At 31.8% G+C, this 25,708-nt stretch overlaps 1 protein-coding gene across 1 annotated transcript; it reads left to right on the top strand.

Moving 5' to 3' along the window:
* The first annotated feature begins 8 nt into the window (after positions 1-8).
* On the top strand, positions 9-25,653 carry LOC108732660 (vacuolar protein sorting-associated protein 13B). Its single transcript, XM_025977014.1, has 48 exons — positions 9-330; positions 385-562; positions 616-706; positions 762-943; positions 1,576-1,783; positions 2,086-2,222; positions 2,271-2,443; positions 2,849-3,080; positions 3,146-3,383; positions 3,726-4,038; positions 4,091-4,427; positions 4,488-4,634; positions 4,694-4,943; positions 5,002-5,189; positions 5,541-5,707; positions 5,842-5,971; positions 6,033-6,197; positions 6,256-6,587; positions 6,643-7,067; positions 7,324-7,510; positions 7,574-7,982; positions 8,229-8,445; positions 8,499-8,769; positions 8,901-9,119; positions 9,184-11,734; positions 11,967-12,228; positions 12,287-12,494; positions 12,691-12,855; positions 12,915-13,080; positions 15,638-15,854; positions 15,908-16,178; positions 16,310-16,528; positions 16,593-19,143; positions 19,376-19,637; positions 19,696-19,903; positions 20,100-20,264; positions 20,324-20,485; positions 20,551-20,750; positions 21,142-21,313; positions 21,970-22,273; positions 22,424-22,572; positions 22,633-22,731; positions 22,975-23,316; positions 23,375-23,612; positions 23,667-24,018; positions 24,077-24,446; positions 24,572-24,758; positions 24,825-25,653. The coding sequence occupies exons 1-48, from the start codon at positions 244-246 to the stop codon at positions 25,454-25,456; spliced, it is 15,735 nt and encodes a 5,244-aa protein (XP_025832799.1). The 5' UTR covers positions 9-243; the 3' UTR covers positions 25,457-25,653.
* The last annotated feature ends 55 nt before the right edge of the window (positions 25,654-25,708 follow it).

Below are 25,708 nucleotides of genomic sequence, written 5' to 3'. Positions count from 1 at the left end.
ATTGCGAAGGTCATGTGGTCGTCGTTTTGACGTGTTTTTAAAATCAAGTTTTTCACTTTTCATGTTTGTTTTTTATTTATTCTTGTAGCATGCGTTTGTTGTAGAAGAAAACTGGGAATTGAGTACCTATTATATTCGTTAATAAATAGATGCATATGTGCACTTAATTAACAGAAGCGCTTCGAGGAAAATGCCAAGTTGATTTATTAATAAATTGGTTATATTCACTTAAGTGATAACAGCATGTTTAAATTGGAATCTTACATTACTCCAATTCTGCTCAGTTACGTTGATAAATATATTAAGAACTTCCGTCCTGAAGATTCTCAGGTTTAAAATCCAATGTTATTTTAATTAAATTTTGGTTGATTTCAATATTTGTAGCTATCACTATGGGGAGGTGATGCCTCTTTTCACAATTTAGATTTACGACTTGAAGTACTTGAACAAGAATTGCAATTACCATTCACTTTTGTGTCTGGCCATATTCATGAATTATTAATCCATGTCCCTTGGACAAAAATAACATCTGAACCAATAACAATAACCATCAATACGATTGGTAATTCAGACAAATTAGAGTTTAACTCTTGTGTATTTATTAACTTCTTTTAGAGTGCATTTTAAAGTTGAAGACTTCTTCAAGTAATGCTAGTTTTGAATCAAATCAAGCAAAAGAGAAATTAAAAAGATCTTTGAGTAAAAGGTAATATTGTAATATTGTGTTGATACTATTGCTATTCTTATATTTGCACTTTAAGGCAAGAAATTGAGGCACCACCAGGATATGTACAATCATTAATAAATAAAATTGTGGATAACATTAAAATATATTGCAATAATTTAATATTAAAATATGTTGAAGAAGACATAGTGTTATCAATGAATGTTAAACTATTAACTTTTGAATCTGCTAATGATAATTGGGAATCGGGATATATTGGTAATTACATTAATTAATTTAGTATTTATGGTAATTGATTAAAAAGCAATATTTTGTTTAGACACATAGACTTATTTGATTTAACTGAATGGAACATTATTACATAATAGTTTGTGTAGTAAAGGCAATGGCATGTATTTTCTCCTTATGCTTAGCCTATCAATATCAAATGTATTTATATACATTAGATTTGAATTTTACTTAACTCAATTTTTAGTTAAAAAATCAATCTTACTATTAGTAAATATTTTGAAGTTATCAGCAAAGAAAAGTTGTAAACATTGTATTAAAAATCATTGTTAATTATATGAAATATTAGTGGATCCAAATTAGAATCCTTTGAGGTTGGGGGCCATGAGATCTTTGCTAAAAATATGACTTGAAAATTTTTTGGATTAAAGCAGTACAATACATTTACAACAAATTTTAATTGTATAAAAATGTCATAAACACTTAACATTAGCTTTTATTGCCAAACATCTTTATAAAATATTTTTTCTTAAAAGAATTTGTTAATTTTCAAGTTTGTAATTTTCCACTAAAACATGTTCTCTTCATAGACTATCTATTAATTCATTGGCAGAACATCATTCAAGGAGGAATTTAATTAATTTTATTTTATCTAATTGTAGATGTATCTCAAAACAAGGTGACAAGAAAACTTATTAATGTGTCTGACCTGACCATATGTTTAGATAAACGAAATGCTGCAGGAAAGATTGATGTATACCAAGAACCAGTATTATATCGATGTTCTTTAACACTTTACATGTTAAGATATTATCATTCTGCTACATCAAAACGTCCCACAAATACACGTTTAGATGTTTACTGTGATAGGTAAAAATTAAAAACCAGCAAATGGTATATTCTTTTGGAGCTTTATGTTTGTGGTCTTATAGTTCTCTCTTGGTTGAAGTTATTCGTCCAACGTTTTACCAGTAACCATAGTAGACATCCTTAGGGCTTATTTTTATGTAGACTACGCGATCGAGACTCAATTCGATTCAAACCACAACCATTAAGCCCAAGAAATGAATCTCTCACAGTTGAGAATAATTTAATGTTCCTGATTGTATTTTTCATAATATGTATAAATTTTGTTGTCTTATAAATTTTCAGTAATTGTATACATGTTACAGTTTAGAGTTTAGTGCGACTGAAACACAAATTCCAATGTTAATGCGAATTTTGAAACTGATAAATGCATTGGCATCTAAAGAACTAAAACCGGAAACTACAAAAAGAGACTCTACAGCGTTTTCATTGGATAGTGAAGGTACAAAATGATTTTTATATATTTGGCAGTTATTTTATTTTTTTGTAGAGGTTTTAATTTCAGAAAATCAGGAAAGTCAAGAATCATGGGCCAGCTGGGCTTGGTCATTTATACCATCATTAATCTCAGTGGATGAAGAAAATGATGAACATCAAGCAGTTTATGCTGGTCATACAATGCAAATTGGTGTTTATGTTGACAATATTTCAATTACATTTAAGGTAACAAATTATAAATTTCACCATATTTTATTTTTTTACTCTATTTTGCATACCGCATAAAAAGATTTTATTTAATCATGTACATATAGACATTTTCAAGTACACAAAACTAATAATCTACGAATTGTAAATTTTTACATAAAAATTAAACTCTTTAAAAACAAAACAAAAAGGTTAGGATTATCTATGACTAGGATCACAGATTAAGTTACAATTATGATCATAGATGGGTAGTCATTTTTTTCTTTAATCTACGGATAATTAGAATCATAGAATCGTCACAGATGTCACAGATCATATTTAAATAACTTCGGATAGAAGTTAATTTCAATAAAAATTGTATACAGTNAAGTTTTGATTTATATATATATTATGTATTCTTAATTTGTTATGTTACTTTTGTAGGTCTTAGAACATCAAAATGAGAAGGGCTATTATGCCCAGCGAAGAATTAGATATTGGCCTCTTCTGTCACTTCATTTGCAAGGTGTTTTCATGGATACCATAATGCACGAAATCAAGTGGTCTCGCACAAGTTTAGGCATTAGTGAAATTGTGATTTTTCCATTAGGAACATGTAGCTGTTCGCACACTGAGTTTCAAGAAGGATCGAACCCTCCTGAGTATTTAAAAGCAGGCAAATAATAAATTAAATATTTTTGTTGACCGATTTTCCTAATGTGTTTCTCTTTTTTTCAATAGGTTCACCTAGTCAATTATACAAGGAAAATTCGTTGTTCGATTCAAATGCTGTCGAAAATAAAGGTCGTAGAAAATCATATACTAATTTAGACTGGGATTACCATTTGACAACGATTACGGAGGCTGTGCTTTTAGAAAAAACACCTGCTTTTGCAATTGATCTTATACATCAAATAGATATACCAGATGATACCAGTAGTGAAGTTTTATTGGAACTTTCAAATAATCGTGAATATAGGTACTGCATGCTAACTATAGTATTTTGGGGTATTTACAAGTTCTCATATATGTATATATCTGCCAAACCCAAAACTGAATTTACAATCTAGCTTTTATGTGCAAGATAGGCATGCGTGTCAATTAAATAACCTTTGTAAGCTTTTTCAAATACTACAAAATAGCAATAAAGAATAGGCTCGTTTAATTTACCATAGTAAACATTATTGAGTTAACACGTGTATTGTAAACATGAATGGTATTCCAAGGAAAGGAACGATCCATCATTCGATTATTACGCCACCGGATAACTTTGTTTTTTCTATTTAGAGATAATGTGTAATATGATATTTATTACTTTTAGTGATTTTGCCGAGAGGGCCATTTTGAGGATTGTATTTGGACCATTTTTTTTTAAATTGTGTTCTGGATTTCTTCATCGCTTTAGCAGCTTATTACAAGCATTATCTGCGTACGATTATCTCCCTTACAGCGTTCCCAAACCAGAACCGGCATTTTCTGAACTTCCACCTCCTTCAGCTGATGATTATGATGCACTTAATGAAAACATTCCAGTAAGGACTATGCAAATTACATTTGTGGCTCCTGTGATACAGATACACTTACTTGATCATCCCTTTTTTGTGCCTTCTAAAGGGGTTCTTTTTAAACGAAAGGTGAGATTGAAAATAAAATAAAGGGTATTTATTCATGATTTTATTTTTGTAGAAACTGCCCTCGTCTTCTGCACAATTACAAAAAAATCTGCCTCATTTAACCCTAGAATGTCAGTGTATTGATATTACAATAAAAAATCCAATGTACGAAAAACGTCTTGTAGTTACAACCAGTCAATTACCTGACCCTCCCCAGCACATGTTTGAAGCATGTTATCAAATTGTGAGTACAAAGGTTTTGGGATTTCAGAGCAAGCTTGTTCTCGAATCTAAAAAGTATATGATAATTATACCTCCAAGCAATGCATCTTCCAATTATAAAAATATTTTGAAACCTCAGTATTGGGTTAATCCAAACGTAATTCATGAAGTTTTTCTCTTTGAGTCGGGTATGTATGCATGTTGTTTTTCTTTTAATCAATTACCCAGCTTTTGCTTTTTTTTTTTAGAAACATTTTCGATTACTGGAACCAAAGCTAAACTTATGGTAGCTATTTTCATTATCGACTCATTTTGGAAATGGAAAGATGAAAAGCAAAAAAATGTTAAATCAATTTTAAACACATCATTATTGAAAGACAGTACAAAAGAAAACGGTAATGTTCTGTAGTATTCTGAACTAAAATAATATTAATAAAAACAACATTTTCAACAGGGATGATTTATGCAGAATTGTCGATCGAAAATGTTCGATTTAAAAAAGTATCCACATCTTCAACAGTTTCTATTGATGCGAGTTTAGATTCCATAAAAGGGTTCGTTTTTGAACAGGCTAATTTCGAATCTAGGGCTTATGAAGCAAATTCTGGGGACACCATACAACCGTCCACCCCTAAAAAAGTTCATTTTGCCGATATTCAACAGGTGATGTTTATATCAGGTCCAGAATTCGAAATAGCTGAAGAGTAAGTGTTAAAGTAGTTTTAATGTTTGTTATTATATTAAATCGGCGAGATTTTTTAGAGGTGAAGAGTTTAAGAAACCATGCTTTTCATTTACCGTACAGTTTCCTATTCTACCAGACAAACCAGTGCACGCACCCCTTTGTATCTTTGATATGCAGGAGATAACGTTCTGTTGTGATCCATTGCTTCTTAAATGGCTGTGTTATAGTCCTAAAAGAACGCAAATAAAAGCAGAAGGGACTTCTGGTAATAAAATGTATTTCCTTTAATTACTTTATTTTTTTTATTGAACAATTATCCCCATAACACATAGCGGAGCAATAACATTTTGACGGTATTGCTTCATTTTTTGGGATGATCCTAATTTGTGATAACAATTTGAAATAAAATATTTATAAAACGCTAATTTGTTTTATAATTTGTAGCTGTATTCATGCTTTTAATTATGCTGTGCCCATTTCTTAATACTTACATTTAATTAATCAATAATAATAAAAAAGTGATTGATTGTTAGTATTTGGTGCCTTTCGTTGTTAATTTTTTTTAATTTTAAATAGTGTTATAAAAGGTAATTATTTAATTTGTAATTTTGTTTAGAACATTTTCATCGAAAACCTAGAACGGTTTCCGAGACAAGCAGCAATGTTGAGACATCTCGTAAGATGAATACCCCTCATGAGTCAGTACATAGTAGTTCTGATAGAGAGCATTTGCACAGAACTACATCACTGCCAAAGGAATCGAAAGAAACCGATATTAAAGACGTAAGAAGTGTTCTTTATATATTTATTTATTTAAAGTTCCCTTTATATTTAGGTACTCTTAATCTGAAATAAGTAATATCATTACATTTATACGTATATATTTTTATTATTATATGTACTTTCTATATTATTAGGAATCCGTACAAGTCCTTGACTTTTTAAAATATTGGAGCAATATTTGGGTTTCTAGTTTGGTCTGCGGTCGTATTGACCGTTGTGTAATTTACGTACCTATGACTTCCTTATCAGCTATTGGATCTCAAAGTAAGTCACATAGTTAGTGGAATTTTATAGTTTAATATACATACATTAATCGATATTTCAGATATTAAACAAGCTGTTCATAAAATGTTGAAAAGAAAAAATCCTCCTGATTTATTAGTACTTATCTCCCCCGAGATATCTTTGAAAAGTACTATTAACTACGAAACCCTGTCTAGGTACATCAAAGCTTTACCTGTTGACACTCCGAGTTATTTATGGAATGAAGGTGGTAACTAACTTTTTTATTTATTTAGTGTTAACAGCAAAATATATTACTGGTCTAGGTAAAAGCAGTTTTCCTTGGTACATTTCCGTGGATAATATGTGTTGCTACACTATACAAAAAGCAAAACAGCTATATATGATCAAAAATGTATCCTTTGATGCTACTGTTGGATTTTCTGGAAAATCTAAAGCCATTGGACCAATATGCAGGACAACTGCGAAAGATGAGGAGGTTGAAAACGTTCGGTTTCCAATTAAAAATCGTTTACAATACGTGATAGGCACTAGCAATGTATCACCTGATGTAGAGAGTAACGAAGATGTGCAATCCTTAAATGTTTGTGTTCATTTTGACATGAAACCTGTAGTTGTTTCATTGTGTGAAGCCCAGGTAAGAAATTTTCAAAATTACAGAGTTTTCAAATGCTACATATTTATAAATTTAGGTTTGTTTAATTACAAACATTGCGTACGGATTTTTAAATAAACTTAATTTATGGATGGAGGAAACTATTGAACCAAGAATACCTGAGATTGTCCCTTACTTTTCGGAAGCGTCTACCGGATCTCCCGTTTTACACGAAAGTACCGTAGAATCACCGAGTGATCAGCCGTTAATTGTAGATAAATCACCCAGTCTTGGCAAGACCGAATGGTCAGCATGGATTCAGTGGACAATTGCTCGAGTTACAATCGAACTACTCGCATATGACGCAGTGGATTTATACTCTGATGACATATCTTATAGTCATCCTCCCAATTTAAAAATGGTATTTGACTTTGAAGATATTGTCAGTTCATTTGATTGCCAAGGAGTTTATTTAAAAGTTAAAAGTAAAATTGCTTCTGCTAATATTCGTCATTACAAAAGGTAACGCCAAAAATAAACAAAATTGCATATATTACACTTTTGCAAACTGTTCTCGATTTACGTCAATATCATTCTTATCATAATCATAAATGTGCATGTATCGTGTTTATATAAAAAGTTTCCTGATTTACTTCACTGACTTTTAGTACTTAACTTGACGTAAAGCGAAGATCGCTTATATAGCTATCATTAAAGTAATATATAATTTCATAAGCACGTTTTCCTTATTTACTGTTGTGTTTTTAATATAATATAGGAGTAATAATTACAAACAGTGGAAACCAGGTCAAGTGTTGGGAATATTAATGAAAGAGCGTGATATTACTGGCATTGAAAAAACTAAAGACAGTTCAGATATTTTTTCGCTTACTATAACCAGGGCTAGTTGTAAACATACCCATGCACTTTGGGGTACAAAGTTGAAAAATAAATCAAAATTGAAGGTAAATATACATTTTTTAACATAAAATAACCATCTTATCAAAATTTTTATTTAAATTGAACAGAATGAAGAAGAAAAAGAAGAAAGTGCTGAGATGCGTTTCATCACAGAAATCGATCTTACTATATTACCGATCGATGTAATTCTTCCTTTTACAGTGTTACGTGATTTTTATATGGTATTGGAACCGTTATTAAATGCACCACAACAGGCAACTTTTGTTCAACCAGACAACGATTTGTTATTAAATTTTAATAATCAAAATTTACCATTAGTTTATTTACATATAGAAGGGATTCGTTTGGTGTTACCATCGTCTGAACTGGAAGACAAACGAATCGTACAGGATGTTTGTATTTTTCAAATAGACGATATAACGTTGTCTCCTAGCGCTGTAAATCCTATAATTCGAACACCATGTAGACCTGATATCTATCAACAGGGAGCTAGGACACGTCAATTAAATATTCCAGGTATAAAAAAAACAGTTTATCTAGTAAAATGTGGATTTTTTATCTGAAAGTTTTAAGAATAATTTTATCAGAACTTTAAGATGCTGTTAAATTAATTTTCTTAATTTAGTAATATTTTGAGAGATTAAATACTAACAGCTGACCAAAAACTTTCATACAAAAAATACTTCTTAATGCCTAAGGTAACCTTCTAATTTCCTCTGGAACGCTCCATTGTTGAACATATATCATTATAATTTTAATTAGGAAGTGATATAGAAGATCGCCAGTATCAATTAGACATCGTCGGGATTTCCAGTGGCACGTGTCTTTGGAAAGACTTACTGACCATTCTTAATGTGAATATAAAAGAGGGTTGCCTACTAAAGACAATGAGTGAAAATCCAGCACTTGAGTGGAACAATTTGGGCAAAAGTGTACTAAACTCTGGACCACATTTCAATTTTTGGCCAATCATTAAAAAGTACTAATAGCTAAAATTTTATTTTCCACCTATAAAGCAATTTACTCTTAAAGATTCGATATTTCCATAATATTTGCTCCGGCGATGGTTTACAAGTTAGATACTGTCGTTTGTGGTCATTCATTAGAAATAAATTTTGCTTCTGATGTCGACATATCCATTTCCTTGAATCAAATCAACCTTTTATGGGTTCTAATGAATGAATTTTTATGTATTTGGAAGTCATTTATGGTTGCCGATTTGGTTTTGAAACGACCTCAGGTAAAGATTGAAAGCATGAGAGATGACCATAAAAGTGACGATAGACCGGATACATTGGAACAAGTAAGAGACTCTGGAATTGAAACGGCCGAAAAACGTAGCAACTAGTCCACTTTAACAACACCTTTAACACTAGTAAAATTTTTTTCACGATGTCGCGTATGTTTGTGGCTGAATTTTATTTTTATTTATAGGGATGCTCTGATGTTTGTGCTAAAATTGAATACGACAAAAAACAAAGTGAAAAATCATTTGGATTTTTTTCTCAAACACCGTGGCAAATTGGAAAACAAAATATTCCTACAGAAACGTTAATTGTGGGCGGAAAACTGACTCTTTCATTGTATGACGTTGTTGACCCACTTGCTAAAGATAAAGTTAGAAAATCATCAAAAAAACCTGTACTAATAGATGTAAGTGATCAATCAGGTCAATTCGATTGTAATAAATTTTTGTTAATTTGTATTCCTTTATTAGGCTGAATGCGAAAGAGGCTACGAAGGATCAGAAGAAGGAAGCGAAAGTAGCGAGCATGTTACGAGCAGTTTCACACCCCTTTTATTTATCTACATATACCAACCTAGCTTTTTTGCAAGTCTCCAACAAGTCACTAGAAAAATGCAGGTATCTGTATCAGACGTTAAACTTAAAAGTTGTAGTGTAGCCTATAAACCGTTAAGCCAAGTGCCAAAAGAAGAAAACTTCCCAATTAACCTCTTAGAGACACGCTCAGGTATGCCACATCCTGATACCGGCGTTTTACCTGCGTTTTTGACTTTAAAATGGAACAAAAGTTTAGGAAAAACTGCAACGGTAGACGCGGAATTTGGAAAACCTATTAAAATTGAGCTATCTTTACAACAGTGGAATTATTTTTTGATGATTAAGGAAAAAATGATGAAAATCTTTAATTTGTCTTTGGACGGTTTCAGTGATATAGCACTAAAAACCGAATATTTGACAAAACCGGAACAATTAGTAAAACGGGAATATGGAATTGAAGAGGTTTCTTTTAATTCCACTCATAAAAAAACTGAAACGTACACCAAATTAACAAGTTTTAAAGAAACGATTTTCGGAGTGACAGGTATAAATGCGAAGGTATCTCAACTTGTTCTGGTTGTGAAGACAAATTCTGGCAGCGATGGCGTACTAACTGTGGGATCTTTTAAAAGTTATTTAACAATATCCAACAGACCGGAACGAATAAGCAATGTAATCAATATCGAAAACATAACATTTAGTGTAGTAGATAACAACAAGTACATAATTTTATTAAATCCGTGTAACATGTCTGTCGAAAGTTGTTTCTTTTGGGAGCCATGGCAAGCTGTTGATAGTAGTCCTCAGGTACAAATATCGATCGATTCGGACAACATTCATTTTGATGTTGGCTCTAAACACATTAAGTGCATGCAATTTTTAATGGAAGATTTCTATGAAATTATTGCAAACTATCCTAGCGACAACGATAGTGATGAGGGTAATGAAATAACAAATGATTCTAAGAGCAATCCTGATAGCATAAAATCAAACACATCAGAAAAAGAACAACATTACAAGGACGATTTACGCGCAGGAGCATTCCAATTTATTAACGCCTCAACGAACAGTCCTGATGAATTACCTCTACCATATCAAGTAATGTTTTGGGACGAAAGTACAGCAGCAATGGCATGGCGATATCCTCAACCACGAGTATTAACTAAAGTTCGGGTGTTCCCCGTGCCGTTCAAAGAAGCTTCGGAAAAGTTTAAAGATCAGCAAGTTCTCTGTTCTTTAGAGTATTGGGCGGATTGTCATTGTTCATATCAACCGTTTACACAGTTCTTTTTATCCGAGAGTGAGATGTGTTATGTTGATCTTCCGACACATAAATCTTATCCAACAGTGGCCTGCATTTGGAGGGTAGTTTTGCATCCGATTAATTACGAGGATCCAAACTGTTTCGAAATAATTAATCCCAGTAAGTTCTTAATCTCTCCCAAAGCATTGGCTGCTTGTCTCCGTATAGACTCTTATTTCAGTAAAAGTTTAGTACCTGACGTTTCTCTAGCGATAAACGTTGACTCTGTTAGTTTATCATTGTATTCTCACTTTGACAGAGATGCGATCTACAGAATGCCAGACGCTTTAAAAACGTTCAGTTTTGATGGTAATATGCCCGAAGATCAGTGTTTTGCAATAATCTCCTTTGACAATTGCAAAGTGCATGTTTTATCTCGAAATTATGAGGATCACTTAATTGATTTCTCGATGATGGTAAAATGTTCTATATTGGAATATTCATTTTTAACGTTGCAACCCCTCTTAGAACCTTTTCCCTTAAAAATAGAACTTGATTTAACAAAAACTACAAAAATTAATGTAATAGCACAACCTATAACTATCAAATATGGACCTCCCGTTGGTCATACGTTAGCTGTAAGCATGCAAATGTGGAGTCAAACATTACAGGATATCCCTACAAAAGATTTAATCGTACTGACCAATTATATTATTTGCAACGATACAAATCTAAATATCGTGTTTGGTCAAGAAAGCACCGATGAAAAAATTTCTCTTTCTACACGTTGTTTCCATTTATACTGTTGGCGATCTGCTAAGTTTAAACAATTGCTTCGAGTGAGTGCTGAGAGTTTCGATTGGGATTGGTCGGAACCATTCCAAGTAGCCGAAGAAGGTACTGAAGTTGTTGGTATTCGTGGTACTTATAAACTATTTATAACAGTAAAAAAATTATCCACTACTCAAAAACAAATCATTATAACTGGAACAATGGTTGTTTGCAATATGTTGACTGAAAATTTTGAGTTCAAAGTATTTGAAAACGTGGACAATGATAAAGATCGGTATAAAAAAGCTCAAACCCATATTGTGGAAGGTAGAACCACTGCTCCATCTTTGTTGTTACAAAACGATCAACGATATTGTCTTCGATTAAGATTTTTTGGGATGGATTCAGCATGGACTGGTAACATACCGCTAGAAATAAATACAAGAAATGCACAACCTTGGCTTGTTAAAGGTACGTTGTTCAACTTGTTTTATATAACAAACAAGTGGTCTAAGATCATTGTATAAGAAGGTTATTAAAGTTTGGCGTACTAGTAAATGTTTTGTCGAAATTTTGAAATAATTACAATAAAGTTGTTATCCTAAATTTTATTAAAATAATCTTCAGAAAGCTCTTTTTACCCCAGTAAGAGCCCATATTTACCCCACTTTATTTATTTCTGTAAACACACTCTTATCTTTAGTTCCTCTTCAAGAACGCAATAATTTTCTAAGTATTTGGTGTAAAATAATCACTCAGAAATACGGAAAGCAAACAAAATATTTAGCAGTATTATGGCCTCTTTTCATGATAAAATCCAACCTAGCTATTGACGCACAGTGTAAAATTGAATCGCCAGCTTTAATGTTAAGTTCAAACAGTATTATACACGGCAAAGGAAAATATCAGCAGTTGTACTGCCCTGGAACAAGCGATCACTCTCATTTGCTTTCTTTTCATTTTGAGTAAGTTTTAATTTCATTTAATTTATAGTTAACAATTTTAAAACGATTGTTTTTTCAGTAATGGCATTCCTGCCTTCAATTCTGTTGTACCTTTAAATTACACATTGGTTGATCAGAAGGAAATATTTAAAAAACATGATAACGAAAACATAAACGAAGTTCTTGAAATGCTGTCTAATTTTGAAAAACAGAGGTGGCCATACTTTGACGATGAACAGGATGATGTTCAATGGATTGTTGAAGACCAGCCCATAACCCATGTAAAGGTATAGAAAATGCATAAAAACAAATGAAATAATAATACTAAAATCACAAATTATCCAATTACCTTTATTATAATATAAATTAAAATTTGCTATGTTTTAAGTGATTGCTTTTATGTAATTTGAATATCATTTCTGTATATTTAAGTACGAACACCTAGTGTGTCTTAATAAATGCGGCTTTTAATATATTATTCAGATAAACTATAAGGAAGTCTGCCCATATGCCAATTGTTTATTGATTGAACTAATACCATGGTGTATTTTGGTCAATAATTTGGGTTGTACTATAACAATAGTAATTGATAAAGAGGAAGCTTGTTCAGTTCGTCATCAAGGAATCATATCGCCTCCAAAAATGGAGGTAATTATTTTATTATTTTTGCATATCTTTAAAAAAATTTATTATTTCTGTATTGAAAGGGCGATTTTTATGTGGGCGTTGAGTTGGGTAAAAAAAAGTATTTATCCCAAGCGTTACAGTTGGCTAATTCCGAATGGAGCCAAGCATTTTACATGCCCAAAATTATTGGAACTGTTCCATTAAATGGTTGTATCCAAACTCCTATCAAGTGTGGCGCATATGTAGGTTGCTTTTTATATTTTAATACGCTACNTTAAAATATAGAAAAATTATTAATTTAAATAATAATTCAGAATATACACAATCGCAACTTAAATTTCCTCAGATGTTATTATTTAAATTAATTATGAATAGGTTTCAGCAAAAGTATGGCACATAATTATTAAGTGTAACCCATTTGTTAACATATTTTTTTTCTAAATTATCATCAAAAAATATTTTATAAGGTAGTATTATACTAGCATACAAATATGTTGTTTCATTAGTAGAAATTGCCCTTAACCTAATTAATATAATCATTTGTAGTTTGGTTTGTAAGAGTTCTAAAATTTTCTTCCAGCTTTACACTTTTACTTACTTTGTCTATTACATCTTTAAAATTTTAGTCATACAGTCTGTTGTATATGTTTACATTATATTAATGTGCAAAGTAGTATTTGTACTTAGAGTTTAATGCTGTTACTCTGTTATAATTTCATTTATGCAGATACCATTAGTAATTACTTGTCAAGAACGCAAGGGAGTAACTTACCTCTCTGTACATCATGACGCGCATCCTCAGATGCGTATAGAAAACAGAAGTGGTAAAAGATTGTACTTTGCGCAGTTTTTAAAAATTGATTCTCTGTTTGGAAAATGTTTTGTCAGTGACGCTCCTCATTTCGATTGGATTACCTCAGCAGATAACGGCGAAACGATTTATTACAGTTTACCATCATTTTCTGAGAAATTTCCAGACTTGGCATCTGAATCAGAAACAGAAAAATTAGTAATTGCCACTGACATCAAAGGTAAAGCAGAGTTTTATAAAATCTTAATTATTGCGTAATGAGTGAAAATGGTCTTTATTTGAATGCAATTTTTGTTTAATCTATTCAATAAGAGATGTATTGAACAAATTTGTGCAATATAAATGTTTAATTATCTTTTTTAAAACATAGGTGGTATATCCTCAACTCGGTGGTCCGTTCCTATTAACATAAATATTTATAATGAACATTTCGTACGAATACCCCAATTTAAAGATGTTAAAGTTACTTTTACTAGTTCGACACAGACAATTTTTGTTACAATAGATTCGATCAGTAAGGTAAGTATTACAAATATTTATCTATTTGCGAGTTTTGAATTACTTTTAATTACTTTGTAGGCTGAAGTAAGTGCCAAAGATATAAGAATACGTCTTGCTTTACATGAAAAACAACATCACACTGAAACAAAAATGCGAGCAATCAAATCCGCGAAAGAGGTAAGATCTCAAAAATTTTACATTCGATCATCAAAGTACAATAAAAAAATCTTTAATTGGTTTCTAACAATAATATTTGAATTTCGTTTTTTACCTGTTAAAAATAATTTATTTATTGCAATTTTTTATGTCGTGATATTTTGCACTTTAGTTTTATTCATCAACCACAAAAAAGTAATTGCAATTTTCGTTAATTTTGTTAGAGGTGGTGACTGTAATTCTATATTGTATTGCTTTTTTCAGTCTTCGAATTGTGAATCGAGCGTTCAAAGTAGTAAGGATTATAAACCAATTTTACTTTATGACCAGAAAGCAAGTTCTAGTGGGATTAAAGATCAATATGTTTTACCAATTGTGGATGAGAAAATGAATATTGACATAGTAAATACCACAACAAGTTTAATTACAGACCCTGCTAAATCATTAAAAGCGATGAGTGTCTATCGAAAATCTTTGGTTGTGCAAATGTTTTTAAAAGGACTAACACTCACTTTTACGTCCGATTTGTCTGGCAATTCTGTTAAAATAAAAGAAATAGTAAATATGATCTGTGACAATATTACTTTCGTTTTGGAACAGAAGGAGGTACGATCTGAAAAATTTATAATATTAGCTGAAATTATGAAATTTTGACTTATTCTAGAAAATGAATGTAACAGCAACAGTGTCGGAAATTCAAATCGATAACCAGATGTATGCCAGAGGTGGTTATGATTTTCCTGTAGTATTAATTAGTCAGTCACCTCAAGAGCCTAAAAGACATTTTTCTTTAAACGAACCCATAGAACTCTTGATGAAAGAATACCAAAATGAATCATTTATAAAAACAGAATTTGTTTTCGAAAAATGGAATGATGAAGTGCTTGGTAAAAGCAGAATGGGTAAACTGTTGTTAGTTGTGAAGAGTTACTTGTTCTTATTTTTCGACTTTTTAGATATTGAGAAACTCACCGTTTCAATGAAACCTTTGTCAGCATTTATCGAAGATACATTTATTTTAAAACTAAAAGAATATTTTATGACTTGTACTCCAGCTAAGTTAGTTTTGTGGTCGAAACAAAAGAAAACATTACCTCATTACAGTTCCAATTTTATTAACCTTCCTAATCACATTGTTTTGGAATCTAAAATATTAGCTTATCCCATTACAGTAAGATCGTTGATTGTTGAACAGTGGTCCTTACTTTTGTCAGTTCATTCCTCCATCAAAGTCTACATTGCTTTGGACCAATCACCTCTTCAATTTTCAAAATTTGAACACCATAATGTTATGACCACCCCATACANAACATATATCATTATAATTTTAATTAGGAAGTGATATAGAAGATCGCCAGTATCAATTAGACATCGTCGGGATTTCCAGTGGCACGTGTCTTTGGAAAGACTTACTGACCATTCTTAATGTGAATATAAAAGAGGGTTGCCTACTAAAGACAATGAGTGAAAATCCAGCACTTGAGTGGAACAATTTGGGCAAAAGTGTACTAAACTCTGGACCACATTTCAATTTTTGGCCAATCATTAAAAAGTACTAATAGCTAAAATTTTATTTTCCACCTATAAAGCAATTTACTCTTAAAGATTCGATATTTCCATAATATTTGCTCCGGCGATGGTTTACAAGTTAGATACTGTCGTTTGTGGTCATTCATTAGAAATAAATTTTGCTTCTGATGTCGACATATCCATTTCCTTGAATCAAATCAACCTTTTATGGGTTCTAATGAATGAATTTTTATGTATTTGGAAGTCATTTATGGTTGCCGATTTGGTTTTGAAACGACCTCAGGTAAAGATTGAAAGCATGAGAGATGACCATAAAAGTGACGATAGACCGGATACATTGGAACAAGTAAGAGACTCTGGAATTGAAACGGCCGAAAAACGTAGCAACTAGTCCACTTTAACAACACCTTTAACACTAGTAAAATTTTTTTCACGATGTCGCGTATGTTTGTGGCTGAATTTTATTTTTATTTATAGGGATGCTCTGATGTTTGTGCTAAAATTGAATACGACAAAAAACAAAGTGAAAAATCATTTGGATTTTTTTCTCAAACACCGTGGCAAATTGGAAAACAAAATATTCCTACAGAAACGTTAATTGTGGGCGGAAAACTGACTCTTTCATTGTATGACGTTGTTGACCCACTTGCTAAAGATAAAGTTAGAAAATCATCAAAAAAACCTGTACTAATAGATGTAAGTGATCAATCAGGTCAATTCGATTGTAATAAATTTTTGTTAATTTGTATTCCTTTATTAGGCTGAATGCGAAAGAGGCTACGAAGGATCAGAAGAAGGAAGCGAAAGTAGCGAGCATGTTACGAGCAGTTTCACACCCCTTTTATTTATCTACATATACCAACCTAGCTTTTTTGCAAGTCTCCAACAAGTCACTAGAAAAATGCAGGTATCTGTATCAGACGTTAAACTTAAAAGTTGTAGTGTAGCCTATAAACCGTTAAGCCAAGTGCCAAAAGAAGAAAACTTCCCAATTAACCTCTTAGAGACACGCTCAGGTATGCCACATCCTGATACCGGCGTTTTACCTGCGTTTTTGACTTTAAAATGGAACAAAAGTTTAGGAAAAACTGCAACGGTAGACGCGGAATTTGGAAAACCTATTAAAATTGAGCTATCTTTACAACAGTGGAATTATTTTTTGATGATTAAGGAAAAAATGATGAAAATCTTTAATTTGTCTTTGGACGGTTTCAGTGATATAGCACTAAAAACCGAATATTTGACAAAACCGGAACAATTAGTAAAACGGGAATATGGAATTGAAGAGGTTTCTTTTAATTCCACTCATAAAAAAACTGAAACGTACACCAAATTAACAAGTTTTAAAGAAACGATTTTCGGAGTGACAGGTATAAATGCGAAGGTATCTCAACTTGTTCTGGTTGTGAAGACAAATTCTGGCAGCGATGGCGTACTAACTGTGGGATCTTTTAAAAGTTATTTAACAATATCCAACAGACCGGAACGAATAAGCAATGTAATCAATATCGAAAACATAACATTTAGTGTAGTAGATAACAACAAGTACATAATTTTATTAAATCCGTGTAACATGTCTGTCGAAAGTTGTTTCTTTTGGGAGCCATGGCAAGCTGTTGATAGTAGTCCTCAGGTACAAATATCGATCGATTCGGACAACATTCATTTTGATGTTGGCTCTAAACACATTAAGTGCATGCAATTTTTAATGGAAGATTTCTATGAAATTATTGCAAACTATCCTAGCGACAACGATAGTGATGAGGGTAATGAAATAACAAATGATTCTAAGAGCAATCCTGATAGCATAAAATCAAACACATCAGAAAAAGAACAACATTACAAGGACGATTTACGCGCAGGAGCATTCCAATTTATTAACGCCTCAACGAACAGTCCTGATGAATTACCTCTACCATATCAAGTAATGTTTTGGGACGAAAGTACAGCAGCAATGGCATGGCGATATCCTCAACCACGAGTATTAACTAAAGTTCGGGTGTTCCCCGTGCCGTTCAAAGAAGCTTCGGAAAAGTTTAAAGATCAGCAAGTTCTCTGTTCTTTAGAGTATTGGGCGGATTGTCATTGTTCATATCAACCGTTTACACAGTTCTTTTTATCCGAGAGTGAGATGTGTTATGTTGATCTTCCGACACATAAATCTTATCCAACAGTGGCCTGCATTTGGAGGGTAGTTTTGCATCCGATTAATTACGAGGATCCAAACTGTTTCGAAATAATTAATCCCAGTAAGTTCTTAATCTCTCCCAAAGCATTGGCTGCTTGTCTCCGTATAGACTCTTATTTCAGTAAAAGTTTAGTACCTGACGTTTCTCTAGCGATAAACGTTGACTCTGTTAGTTTATCATTGTATTCTCACTTTGACAGAGATGCGATCTACAGAATGCCAGACGCTTTAAAAACGTTCAGTTTTGATGGTAATATGCCCGAAGATCAGTGTTTTGCAATAATCTCCTTTGACAATTGCAAAGTGCATGTTTTATCTCGAAATTATGAGGATCACTTAATTGATTTCTCGATGATGGTAAAATGTTCTATATTGGAATATTCATTTTTAACGTTGCAACCCCTCTTAGAACCTTTTCCCTTAAAAATAGAACTTGATTTAACAAAAACTACAAAAATTAATGTAATAGCACAACCTATAACTATCAAATATGGACCTCCCGTTGGTCATACGTTAGCTGTAAGCATGCAAATGTGGAGTCAAACATTACAGGATATCCCTACAAAAGATTTAATCGTACTGACCAATTATATTATTTGCAACGATACAAATCTAAATATCGTGTTTGGTCAAGAAAGCACCGATGAAAAAATTTCTCTTTCTACACGTTGTTTCCATTTATACTGTTGGCGATCTGCTAAGTTTAAACAATTGCTTCGAGTGAGTGCTGAGAGTTTCGATTGGGATTGGTCGGAACCATTCCAAGTAGCCGAAGAAGGTACTGAAGTTGTTGGTATTCGTGGTACTTATAAACTATTTATAACAGTAAAAAAATTATCCACTACTCAAAAACAAATCATTATAACTGGAACAATGGTTGTTTGCAATATGTTGACTGAAAATTTTGAGTTCAAAGTATTTGAAAACGTGGACAATGATAAAGATCGGTATAAAAAAGCTCAAACCCATATTGTGGAAGGTAGAACCACTGCTCCATCTTTGTTGTTACAAAACGATCAACGATATTGTCTTCGATTAAGATTTTTTGGGATGGATTCAGCATGGACTGGTAACATACCGCTAGAAATAAATACAAGAAATGCACAACCTTGGCTTGTTAAAGGTACGTTGTTCAACTTGTTTTATATAACAAACAAGTGGTCTAAGATCATTGTATAAGAAGGTTATTAAAGTTTGGCGTACTAGTAAATGTTTTGTCGAAATTTTGAAATAATTACAATAAAGTTGTTATCCTAAATTTTATTAAAATAATCTTCAGAAAGCTCTTTTTACCCCAGTAAGAGCCCATATTTACCCCACTTTATTTATTTCTGTAAACACACTCTTATCTTTAGTTCCTCTTCAAGAACGCAATAATTTTCTAAGTATTTGGTGTAAAATAATCACTCAGAAATACGGAAAGCAAACAAAATATTTAGCAGTATTATGGCCTCTTTTCATGATAAAATCCAACCTAGCTATTGACGCACAGTGTAAAATTGAATCGCCAGCTTTAATGTTAAGTTCAAACAGTATTATACACGGCAAAGGAAAATATCAGCAGTTGTACTGCCCTGGAACAAGCGATCACTCTCATTTGCTTTCTTTTCATTTTGAGTAAGTTTTAATTTCATTTAATTTATAGTTAACAATTTTAAAACGATTGTTTTTTCAGTAATGGCATTCCTGCCTTCAATTCTGTTGTACCTTTAAATTACACATTGGTTGATCAGAAGGAAATATTTAAAAAACATGATAACGAAAACATAAACGAAGTTCTTGAAATGCTGTCTAATTTTGAAAAACAGAGGTGGCCATACTTTGACGATGAACAGGATGATGTTCAATGGATTGTTGAAGACCAGCCCATAACCCATGTAAAGGTATAGAAAATGCATAAAAACAAATGAAATAATAATACTAAAATCACAAATTATCCAATTACCTTTATTATAATATAAATTAAAATTTGCTATGTTTTAAGTGATTGCTTTTATGTAATTTGAATATCATTTCTGTATATTTAAGTACGAACACCTAGTGTGTCTTAATAAATGCGGCTTTTAATATATTATTCAGATAAACTATAAGGAAGTCTGCCCATATGCCAATTGTTTATTGATTGAACTAATACCATGGTGTATTTTGGTCAATAATTTGGGTTGTACTATAACAATAGTAATTGATAAAGAGGAAGCTTGTTCAGTTCGTCATCAAGGAATCATATCGCCTCCAAAAATGGAGGTAATTATTTTATTATTTTTGCATATCTTTAAAAAAATTTATTATTTCTGTATTGAAAGGGCGATTTTTATGTGGGCGTTGAGTTGGGTAAAAAAAAGTATTTATCCCAAGCGTTACAGTTGGCTAATTCCGAATGGAGCCAAGCATTTTACATGCCCAAAATTATTGGAACTGTTCCATTAAATGGTTGTATCCAAACTCCTATCAAGTGTGGCGCATATGTAGGTTGCTTTTTATATTTTAATACGCTACGTATTTATTTTAATAATTATCATTTATTTACCAGATTTGTATGGCTTCAATTTTGAGTAATATTTGTAATGAAATACGTCATCTAAAAATTTCTTCTTCACATGTTTTAATAAACTGCATACCGTTTCAACTGGAAGTGGTCTGTTTTGCTGTACCAGATAATGGAAATATTTATAGCTTTCCTAAAAACGCTAAATCGAATGCGTTTACCATCGCTCCAAATCTAGACAAAAAGTATGTATTTTTATAGAGCCAATTAAAAGTTTAGATTTAGATTTAGATTAGATGTTAAACGCAAACGTTGTAATAAGTCCTAAGCGGCGTCATGTAAAAGTTCCATTCTATGCAAGTATTATGCACTAGGAATGTGAAGTTAGTGTTTGACTTTTATAAACTTTGTTTTTGATATGCAATACCTTATCACCCAGTATGTGTGTATGTAGGACTAAGGGAGTAATTTCGTGAATACGACGAAAACGCTATGCAGTAGCTTGTGAAATTATTATTTTGCTTGTTATCAATGTTGGTTGATACACATCATCAGATACTACTGTATGACTCGCATTTTTTATTAATATATAAAGAATTTTCCAATGATCAATTCTAACTGGAAATTAATTTATAGTGACACTGGCATATCTATTGTTCGATGGCATTTAGTAGATGGAGATATCAGTACTGATTTTGCCTTGTATATATCATTTGCCATAAATGCTACCGAGGGTTGGTCATGTCCTGTTCGGGTGGATAAGGGATCGCTTCGTAGAGCAATTTCTGTTAAATCGGAAAATCAAAACGTAAGTGGAAACTATATAATGATTGTCTTAGCTATATATTTTGTAGAGGCTACTGAAATTTTTATAGGAGTGCTCAGAATTTCACAGTGCTTTACAATGTTAGTTTGTTTTTAACAAGCATTTTAATAAAAAAATTATTTAGATTAAAAGTTGAACATAAAGATGAAACAACATCGTGATACAAATACGATAAATGATATTAGTTAAAATATAGAAAAATTATTAATTTAAATAATAATTCAGAATATACACAATCGCAACTTAAATTTCCTCAGATGTTATTATTTAAATTAATTATGAATAGGTTTCAGCAAAAGTATGGCACATAATTATTAAGTGTAACCCATTTGTTAACATATTTTTTTTCTAAATTATCATCAAAAAATATTTTATAAGGTAGTATTATACTAGCATACAAATATGTTGTTTCATTAGTAGAAATTGCCCTTAACCTAATTAATATAATCATTTGTAGTTTGGTTTGTAAGAGTTCTAAAATTTTCTTCCAGCTTTACACTTTTACTTACTTTGTCTATTACATCTTTAAAATTTTAGTCATACAGTCTGTTGTATATGTTTACATTATATTAATGTGCAAAGTAGTATTTGTACTTAGAGTTTAATGCTGTTACTCTGTTATAATTTCATTTATGCAGATACCATTAGTAATTACTTGTCAAGAACGCAAGGGAGTAACTTACCTCTCTGTACATCATGACGCGCATCCTCAGATGCGTATAGAAAACAGAAGTGGTAAAAGATTGTACTTTGCGCAGTTTTTAAAAATTGATTCTCTGTTTGGAAAATGTTTTGTCAGTGACGCTCCTCATTTCGATTGGATTACCTCAGCAGATAACGGCGAAACGATTTATTACAGTTTACCATCATTTTCTGAGAAATTTCCAGACTTGGCATCTGAATCAGAAACAGAAAAATTAGTAATTGCCACTGACATCAAAGGTAAAGCAGAGTTTTATAAAATCTTAATTATTGCGTAATGAGTGAAAATGGTCTTTATTTGAATGCAATTTTTGTTTAATCTATTCAATAAGAGATGTATTGAACAAATTTGTGCAATATAAATGTTTAATTATCTTTTTTAAAACATAGGTGGTATATCCTCAACTCGGTGGTCCGTTCCTATTAACATAAATATTTATAATGAACATTTCGTACGAATACCCCAATTTAAAGATGTTAAAGTTACTTTTACTAGTTCGACACAGACAATTTTTGTTACAATAGATTCGATCAGTAAGGTAAGTATTACAAATATTTATCTATTTGCGAGTTTTGAATTACTTTTAATTACTTTGTAGGCTGAAGTAAGTGCCAAAGATATAAGAATACGTCTTGCTTTACATGAAAAACAACATCACACTGAAACAAAAATGCGAGCAATCAAATCCGCGAAAGAGGTAAGATCTCAAAAATTTTACATTCGATCATCAAAGTACAATAAAAAAATCTTTAATTGGTTTCTAACAATAATATTTGAATTTCGTTTTTTACCTGTTAAAAATAATTTATTTATTGCAATTTTTTATGTCGTGATATTTTGCACTTTAGTTTTATTCATCAACCACAAAAAAGTAATTGCAATTTTCGTTAATTTTGTTAGAGGTGGTGACTGTAATTCTATATTGTATTGCTTTTTTCAGTCTTCGAATTGTGAATCGAGCGTTCAAAGTAGTAAGGATTATAAACCAATTTTACTTTATGACCAGAAAGCAAGTTCTAGTGGGATTAAAGATCAATATGTTTTACCAATTGTGGATGAGAAAATGAATATTGACATAGTAAATACCACAACAAGTTTAATTACAGACCCTGCTAAATCATTAAAAGCGATGAGTGTCTATCGAAAATCTTTGGTTGTGCAAATGTTTTTAAAAGGACTAACACTCACTTTTACGTCCGATTTGTCTGGCAATTCTGTTAAAATAAAAGAAATAGTAAATATGATCTGTGACAATATTACTTTCGTTTTGGAACAGAAGGAGGTACGATCTGAAAAATTTATAATATTAGCTGAAATTATGAAATTTTGACTTATTCTAGAAAATGAATGTAACAGCAACAGTGTCGGAAATTCAAATCGATAACCAGATGTATGCCAGAGGTGGTTATGATTTTCCTGTAGTATTAATTAGTCAGTCACCTCAAGAGCCTAAAAGACATTTTTCTTTAAACGAACCCATAGAACTCTTGATGAAAGAATACCAAAATGAATCATTTATAAAAACAGAATTTGTTTTCGAAAAATGGAATGATGAAGTGCTTGGTAAAAGCAGAATGGGTAAACTGTTGTTAGTTGTGAAGAGTTACTTGTTCTTATTTTTCGACTTTTTAGATATTGAGAAACTCACCGTTTCAATGAAACCTTTGTCAGCATTTATCGAAGATACATTTATTTTAAAACTAAAAGAATATTTTATGACTTGTACTCCAGCTAAGTTAGTTTTGTGGTCGAAACAAAAGAAAACATTACCTCATTACAGTTCCAATTTTATTAACCTTCCTAATCACATTGTTTTGGAATCTAAAATATTAGCTTATCCCATTACAGTAAGATCGTTGATTGTTGAACAGTGGTCCTTACTTTTGTCAGTTCATTCCTCCATCAAAGTCTACATTGCTTTGGACCAATCACCTCTTCAATTTTCAAAATTTGAACACCATAATGTTATGACCACCCCATACAGGTATAATAACAAATAATAGTTTCTATATTTAAAATTTTCGAATAATGTTTATTTACAGATTAGGATATGCGTTTACTTTGCATTATCTGTCAGGAGCAATATTTGGAGCTGGTTGGGTAGTGGGTTCTTTGGAACTTTTAGGCAGTCCTGGGACTTTAGCTAGAGCAATGGGGTCTGGATTAAAGGATTTCGTGAGCTTGCCATACTTGGGTTTAATTCAAGGACCGTGGGCATTTATAAGAGGTGTTACTAGTGGATCAGCGTCTTTAATGAGGCATGTAACAGCAGGAACATTGCAATCAGTTACTAAATTGGCTGCAAGTGTAGCTAGAAATTTAGACAGGCTCACCCTTGATGAAGAACATTTAAAAAGAACTGAAGAATACAGAAGATTACGTCCTCAAGGAGTTACTCAAGGATTTTTACAGGTAGGCAACTTTAAACTTGCCGCTTGAAAATTTATTTTATCAGCTCATATAGGAAAAAATTTTCGAGCTTGGATATTGTCGTCCAGTATTTTTTATGTTTTATGTAAAATCTGTTTTATTTGCAGGGTTTAACCGGATTTGGCATTAGTCTTCTTGGTGCTGTAGGCGGTATAGCTCATCATCCCTTAAAATCAATAATGAAAGAAGGAGCATCACCTAGAGGTTTTGCAACAGGTGTGGGGCTGGGTTTGGTAGGTGTTTTTACTAAGCCATTAAGTGGAGCAGCAGACTTAATTGCCCAAACAGGCGAAGGTATGTATACAAAATAAATTAGCAATTAAAATAATAAATAAATTATATCAAAATGTAATAAACTAGGTTTACTACAAGGTGCTGGCTGGAATACATTTCCAGAACCCAGAGTGAGGCCAGTTTTGCAACATATTTTGTCTAATTCTAATTCCGTTTTAAAATATAATTGGAAATTTTCTCGGGACTGTTCACCATGCACTTTAGTTTTTGCAATTGAAGCCACTGAAATTACTGCTGAAGGACTGTATGTAGCGATAGCATTAATACTACACGTCGATATTTTATTGATTGTAAATATTGACAACGATGTTATCGAGCATACGTTAAACTTAAAGGATATAGAAGTCATTTTGGATGTAAATGATCCTACACTTGTAACTTTCAAATTGTTGCCTCCGAAGAAACCCCTTAAAATTCTTGAGGATGAAATACCAGAAATGGATCCTGCTCAACGGGCTAGGGTTGCGGATTATGTTAAAAATACAACAGGGTTAATGCAATTTCCTGATGACGTCAGTTTAAATAATTCGGAAATAAGCGTATCAAGTTGCGATTCTCCTAGTCGAATTTCGAATGAAACCAAAGAAGTTTGTAAGTTGTTCACTTACTATGTTAACCCACGCAGCAGGAATTATTTTGTCAAGTTATTTAAGTTAGCTAAAGAACAACATGAGAACTATTCCTTTCAGTTTTATTGATACTAAAATCTTTTGTTGCAATGTGAGCTATATATAATGACAATATGTATTTTAAGATGCTTTTTTAAGTGTAAAATATTTTTTTGTTGACAATTTTATATTATTTATTATTCTAATAAAAGTAATTTTTAAAAATTACTGTAGACACGAATGTGTGATATTGTGAAAAATTTAAACCTGTTTTATTAATAATAAGTATGTTGTCTACTTGTAAGTGTTATTTTAGAGAAATGCGGTAATAAAACGAAATAT

The sequence above is a fragment of the Agrilus planipennis genome, unplaced genomic scaffold (genome assembly GCF_000699045.2).
Source record: "Agrilus planipennis isolate EAB-ADULT unplaced genomic scaffold, Apla_2.0 scaffold56, whole genome shotgun sequence".
NCBI lineage: Eukaryota > Metazoa > Arthropoda > Insecta > Coleoptera > Buprestidae > Agrilus > Agrilus planipennis.
The sequence above is the reverse complement of the archived record's forward strand: the minus strand, read 5'-3'. Positions and strand labels throughout refer to the sequence as shown.

What these genes read in the sequence shown, in the direction of transcription:
- LOC108732660 (XM_025977014.1), top strand. Translation starts at nt 244, where the DNA reads ATGTTTAAATTGGAATCTTACATTACTCCAATTCTGCTCAGTTACGTT. An exon ending in TTTTGGCCAATCATTAAAAA is followed by an intron (nt 15,855 to 15,907) that starts GTACTAATAGCT and finishes TTACTCTTAAAG; the next exon opens with ATTCGATATTTCCATAATAT. An exon ending in TTAAATCGGAAAATCAAAAC is followed by an intron (nt 21,314 to 21,969) that starts GTAAGTGGAAAC and finishes TCATTTATGCAG; the next exon opens with ATACCATTAGTAATTACTTG.